Source organism: Physeter macrocephalus, chromosome 20 (genome assembly GCF_002837175.3).
Source record: "Physeter macrocephalus isolate SW-GA chromosome 20, ASM283717v5, whole genome shotgun sequence".
NCBI lineage: Eukaryota > Metazoa > Chordata > Mammalia > Artiodactyla > Physeteridae > Physeter > Physeter macrocephalus.
This window is the reverse complement of record NC_041233.1, coordinates 39,584,556-39,591,200: the sequence shown is the minus strand read 5'-3', so window position 1 is coordinate 39,591,200 and position 6,645 is coordinate 39,584,556. Positions and strand designations below refer to the sequence as shown.

The 6,645-nt window shown below is 40.6% G+C and overlaps 1 protein-coding gene across 1 annotated transcript in view; it reads left to right on the top strand.

Moving 5' to 3' along the window:
* The first annotated feature begins 1,905 nt into the window (after positions 1-1,905).
* LOC102975633 (putative zinc finger protein 487) overlaps positions 1,906-6,645 on the top strand; it is an 8,316-nt gene continuing 3,576 nt past the window's right edge. Inside the window, 4 exon segments of the mRNA XM_055081191.1 lie at positions 1,906-2,099; positions 2,792-2,918; positions 3,191-3,303; positions 6,363-6,375. Of these exon segments, the coding sequence (XP_054937166.1) occupies positions 2,819-2,918; positions 3,191-3,303; positions 6,363-6,375 (226 nt within the window). The 5' untranslated portion in view covers positions 1,906-2,099; positions 2,792-2,818.

Sequence of the window (6,645 nt, the reverse complement as noted above, 5' to 3'; positions counted from 1 at the left end):
AGTCTCATGAGGCTGCAGCCATCTGACAGCTTGACTGGGGCTGGAGGATTTGCTTCTGTGATGCTCACTCACATGGCTAGCAAATTAGTATTGATGTTTGACAGGAGGCCTCATTTCTTCCCCATGTAGACTTCTCCATAGGGCTGCTTGAGTGTCCTCATGATATGGCAGCTGGCTTTACCCAGAGAAAGTGATCCATGAAGGAACAAAGTGGAAGCAGCAGTGTTCTTCTGTGACTTGGCCTCGTTGGTCATACTCTGTTATTTCTGCAACATTCTATTTTTTTTTTTTTTTCTGCAACATTCTATTGGTTACAAAGGTCAGCCCTATTTAATGTGGGACAGGATTGTACAAGGGCATTGGGGGAGGAGGTGATGACCATCTTGGACACTGGCTATCATAGTAGGTCTGGAATGGGGCTCGAGAATTTTGCATTTCTAACAAGTTCCCAACTGATGCTGATGTTGTTGACTTATGGACCACACTTTGACAACACTGCCCCAGGGAGTACCCAATAAAAGCTATTGGAATGTGGGAAGGAATTATTAGCATATCGATGTTCAGATATTTGTGTTTTAAAAATAAGAATGAGATTTCATGTACATATAAATATATAAATAGCCATGCTGGATGAGTGCTCAAACTTTAATTAAGGGGTAAATGATCAAATTTTTTTTTTTTTTTTTTTGCACTCGCCAAATAATTGAGTTCAATGAAGATGTAGTAGGCATCATTCAAGTCTGTGTGGTGGCATTAATCTCTGCAATTCCCCAAAGATGTCTAGTTGCATTGATGTCCTGTCTTGGCGAAGGGGGATGGGTGTTCCAGTGGTGTCCCCTTAGCCCTTCCACCGTAGTCCTCACTCAGAGTGAGCTCAGAGAACGGATACGGGGATTCGCCAGGTACTAAAATGTGTACTGTATGTTCTGGACTGGGGAAGTAATCTCCAGTCCTACTCTGCGTTAGATGTGGGGACCCCTTTATTACTTGACCTGGCAGTCCAGTGGTTAGGACTCCACTCTTTCACTGCCGAGGGCCCGGGTTCAATCCCTGGTCGGGGAACTAATATCCCACAAGCCGCGCTGCACAGCCAAAACCAAACAAACAAACAAAAAAACCCCAAAGACTTCCAGTCTGACTAGTGGACTACTGTCATGTTTTGGGACTCTGGGGATTAGGGTCAGTTCAGAACCAAGATATAGTAACCGAAGGAAAAGGGCAAAAATAAATTAATTTGAGGTGGCATAAATCTCAGGATTTTACAAGAAAGATAAGTGAGAGTCGAACATGTTTGTAGGCATGGAAAAAACTCCTATAAAGCGGAGAGATTGTAATTATAGGAGAGGGTAATTAACAGCAGGGTTTCTGAGAATACTACAGAGGATGGCCTCTAGCGCAGCAGTGGAAGGATCATCCCTACACAAGAGGGAAGGACGGGTGTGTGCCGCAGGAGGGCCAGAGAATTGATAGTGGGCAGTAGAGTGGCTCAAGTTAAGGATCTTGGGTGGATGAGGAAGAATGTAGCGCTAAAAATACCAGGGAGGATTGTAGTGAGAAACTGGAGGAGGCCAAGGAACAGGAGATTTCATGTGGTTGAACAGGAGGAGTGGCAGAGAAGTACAGGTATTGTGGACGTTCCAGTTTAAAATGTCGACATCAGAGCAGTCCTGAGCAGTGATGAGGTGTCTTTCAGAGTGTGATCTTTTCTTTGCGGTACGCGGGCCTCTCACTGTTGTGGTCTCTCTCGTTGCGGAGCACAGGCTCCAGACGTGCAGGCTCCAGACGTGCAGGCTCCAGACGCGCAGGCTCCAGACGCGCAAGGCTCAGCGGCCATGGCTCACGGGCCTAGCCACTCCAAGGCATGTGGGATCTTCCCAGACCGGGGCACGGACCCATGTCCGCGCAGGCTCCAGACGCGCAGGCTCAGCGGCCATGGCTCACGGGCCTAGCCACTCCAAGGCATGTGGGATCTTCCCAGACCGGGGCACGAACCCATGTCCTCTGCATCGGCAGGCGGATTCTCAACCACTGCGCCACCAGGGAAGCCCTGATCAAATGTTTTGAAACTCTTAGGCTGGAGGACATATCCACAATAACTTGTAATCTTGCTTATAATCTTGCTCTTAATTATGTCTGTGAGGCTTTATCTTAATACATTTCAAACCCTTTTCTCCTACTGTATAGTTCCATTAACTTAGCAAGTATTCTTTTTTTTTTTTGAGCCATGTGTTTTCAAATTTATCAAGTATTTTTTAATGCTTCCATGCCTTTTTTATGTCGTTGGCCCATATTTGTAAAGAATATGTGATTCATGTGTCAAGACTTAATACTTTACTCCTCAGTAAAACTCAACCTGATAATACAAAATAGAACTTAACGTTTCTTCCCCCTTTGCAATTACCCATTTACCTTTCAGAGACTTTTTAGCATTGCTTCTATAAAATTTGTTGCAGATATTTATGTTTAAATATGTTTTCTGACCTGCTTATAAACTCCTTGAGAGCAGGATTAATCTTTTATTTTTCTTTGTATTCCCAGAAATTGGGACAGTTCCTGGAACACTGGCAGGAACTCCTATACTTTTTGTATGAATTAAGAAATTAATGCACTGGCAAATCCTTATACCATGATTCCTCATTTTCCCACAACATATAGTACTGACAGAAGGGATCCTACATTGTGTTTTCTCTTCAACTATTAATTGTGAACATGACCAGGTGTTAGATCCCCAACATATTGCATGCTATCCAGTTCTGGTCACTGTAGATTGAACACAGATGTGCTGTTTCAGGGGCCAGTGTCATTTGAGGATGTGACTATGGGCTTCACTCAGGAGGAGTGGCAGCACCTGGACCCTGCTCAGAGGACCCTGGACAGGGACGTGATGCTGAAGAACTATAGCCACCTCATCTCAGTGGGTAGGGATTGTATAATTTGTAACTCCAAACGATATTTGTTTCCTTTTTAGCTGCTGATATAGGTGGTTTCTTTGTAGAGATTAATAATTTATAGATTTGAAATTCAGGAGTCAAAGGTGATCCCTTTCGGGCACTACAAAGAACACTTGTGTTCTCTTCCCCAGTGAAATGTTCCAGTGGATTTAGTTTCGTGCAGGCTAACTTCGTCCTCCTTTCAAGGTCCTGAACCTCAGGCCACCTGGTCCAAGTCCTGTGTCATTTTCCATTCACAGGGTATTGTGTTACCAAACCAGAGGTGATTTTCAAATTGGAGCAAGAAGAGCCATGGATGTTAGAGGAAGAGTCCCAAAGTCAGAGCCACCCAGGTGAGTTAGTGAGCATAGACGTTACTGTAATCTGGGAGGAACTGGATCCCAGGGAGTTAGTTCAGATGTTGGCATGTTTGAGATTTTTTAGGAATTTTTTTTAGAGTTAATAGAACTTTGGAAGTGACCAAGAATAATTGGCCTTCATGCCTCAGATGCATATATCACCCTGGCGGATAAGAGCTAAATGGTTGCTTTTTGGGTTTTCTTCCAAAAATCCAATCCTTGCCTCTCTCATTTTAGATATTTGTTATTCTTTCTACATCAATTTCATGTGTCGTCTTTTAATCATATATTATGTAGTAATTCACTAAGTATTAATTTGGCATCTACCATATGCCAGGTTTGTGTGTGTGTGCTGGGGTTGCAACTGCTAACAATATAATGACTGTATTTTATTGGCAAAAGAGAATGAAATGTGGTGCTGTTTATGAAAGTGATCAGGAAAGAGCCTCTTTAAGGTCAGTATTACAATTAACACAGATCTGAATGGAGGGGGCCAGTGGATTTTGAATATTCCAGCCAGATGGTATACCCTGTGCCATGAACTTGAGGCCGGAGTGTTTAGTGTCTGCAGAACAGGATAGCATTTGCCAGGATGAATAGAGATCAGAGAGTTAGAGATGATGATATCAGAGAGGTAGTTGGTGCCAGGTTATTTGGCTTTACTGGCTATCGAAAGCTCCTTAATTCTTATTTTTTTAAAGATTTATTCATTTATTATTTATTTATTTAATTTATTTTTTGCTGCGTCAGGTCTTAGCTGTGGCACGCAGGATCTTTGTTGAGGCACGTGGGATTTTTCATTGTGGCGTGTGGGCTCTTTGTTGTTGTGCACAGGCCTCTCTCTAGTTGTGGCGGTGGGTTTTCTCTTCTCTAGTTGTGGCTTGCAGGCTCCAGGACGCATGGCCTCTGTAGTTGTGGCGCGCAGGTTCCAGAGTGCGTGGGCTCTGTAGTTTGCAGCACGCAGGCTCTAGTTGAGGTGTGTGAGCTCAGTAGTTGTGGCACGTGGGCACGTTGTGGCATGTTGCCCCTTGGCATGTGGGATCTTAGTTCCCTGACCAGGGATTGAACCTGCATCCCCTGCATTGGAAGGCGGATTCTGTACCACTGTACTACCAGGGAGGTCCTGAAAGCTCCTTAATTCTAATTGAGATGGAGTCATTGGAAGGTTTTGAGCAAAGGAGCACATGTTCTGATTTGCTTCATGTATACCCCTGGCTGCTCTACAGTGGAAATGTTGACAGAGGGGGTTGGGGAGGAGGGACGAGTAAAGTCAAGGAGAGCAGTTAGCAGTTCTCCACGTGAGGGATTGTGGTGCCTTATACCGGCTTGGAAATAGAAAGTAAAGTGACATGATTGGGTTCTTGACGTATTTTGAAGTTGTAGCCAAAACAGGATTTGCTGTTAGATTGGATTATGGGTACGAGAAAAAGAATAATCAAGAGAAAAACTGAAAGGTTTTTTTTCCTGAGGCACTAGATATCTGGTAGTACCTTTAACTCAGACAGGGGAACTTGAGGAGAAGCAGTTCTGGGAGGAAACAAGTTAAGATATGGGTAAGTTTATACAAATATTATATGTATAAATTACAGATGATCCCCAAATTACAGTGATTCAACTCATGATTTTTTGACTTCATTGGTTCAAGAGCAATACGCATTCACTGGAAATTGTACTTTGAATTTTGATCTTTTCCCTGGGCCAGCGATGTGTGGTAGGATACCCTCTTGTGATGCTGGGTAGCAGCAGTGAGCCGTAGCTCCCAGTCAGCCACATGACCACCAGGGTAAACAACCTTACAACCATCCTGTACCCAACAACTGTTAGTACAGTATTCAGTGATCTGCATGAGATATTCAACAGTATTATAAAATAGGCTTTGCATTAGATGATTTTGCCCAACTCTAGGCTAATGTAAATGTTCTGGGCATGTTTAAGGTAGGCTAGTCTAAGCTATGATATTCAGTAGATTAGGGGTATTATATACATTTTCAACTTTTGATATTGCCAAGTTACACTAGGTTTATGGGGACATAACCTCATTGTAAGGCAAGGAAGATCTGTAGTAGCAATGTTTATTCTGTTGAGTATAAAAACAACAAAAATAAAATATTGAGAAACAATAGCATGTAAATAATTTATCAGTTGACCAGACCGGTGTTCTAAAATCCTTTTATTTTTTAGAAGTGTTGTTGAGTTAAATATGAATGGTAAAATTTAATGAGTAAATGCTAGAAGAAAGTAATGTATAACTTCTAAACTTTTGAAGGCAAGAAAATAGAAAAGAAAAAATATATATATATTAGATCAGACTAAAAAAGAACAATGAAAGAGAGGGGAAAAGCAAGTAAAAATTAGAATAAGTGGAAACTGTAAGTGAAACGAAGGAAACCAACCTAGATATTTTAGTAATTACAATACATTCAAAAGGACTAAACCCTCTTGTTAAAAGACAGATATTTTCAATTTGGATTTTTTACAAATATAGGTATATGGTGTCTGAAAAGTACATATGAAATATAAAAAGAAATAATGGACTGTATTCCATTATTGGAATGTAGAAAGGAATAGTGATATACTTCAAATATTAAACAAAATAGAATATTAACCCTTGGTATACCATCAGGGATCCAGTGTACCCAATTTTTGTTTTTGAATTTCTTTTTGAAGCAGTTCTAATTATTTGCAAGGGTTATTGTTTTATGACTTTTATAATTTCTTATAAATTAAAATAAAATTTTAACTTGAATGAACAAAGAGAAAATTTACTTATATTTTTAAATGGAATAAAACTCATTTTATCTTGCAGTTTCCACATGGGTGACTTGGTCCCATTTATAAATCTAAGAAATATGGGATTGTTGTGATCTTATTTTAATGTATTTTGAAATGTTTTGCTACTTCATCCCCCTAGCAATTATTCCAACATTACTCATCAGTTATGTCCAATAGTGCTAAAATACACTAAAATATAAGAAAATAGAATGATGGAATTTCTTGGAAGGATTATGCAATAGTGAAGTAAATCCTCACCATTATATATCATCCTTCAGTTTTCTTATTGAGTTCTCTGAAGTATTGCATTGACTGTAATGAAGGGATGAAAGAAATCTGGAGACCTTATTTGTTGTTTCTTTTCTTTTTAAATTTTTATTTATTTTATGGCTGCGTTGGGTCTTCATTGCTGCGTGTGGGCTTTCTCTAGTCACAGCTAGCAGGGGCTACTCTTTTTTTTTTTTTTAACATCTTTATTGGAGTATAATTGCTTTACAATGGTGTGTTAGTTTCTGCTTTACAACAAAGTGAATCAGTTGTACATATACATATGTTCCCATATCTCTTCCCTCTTGCGTCTCCCT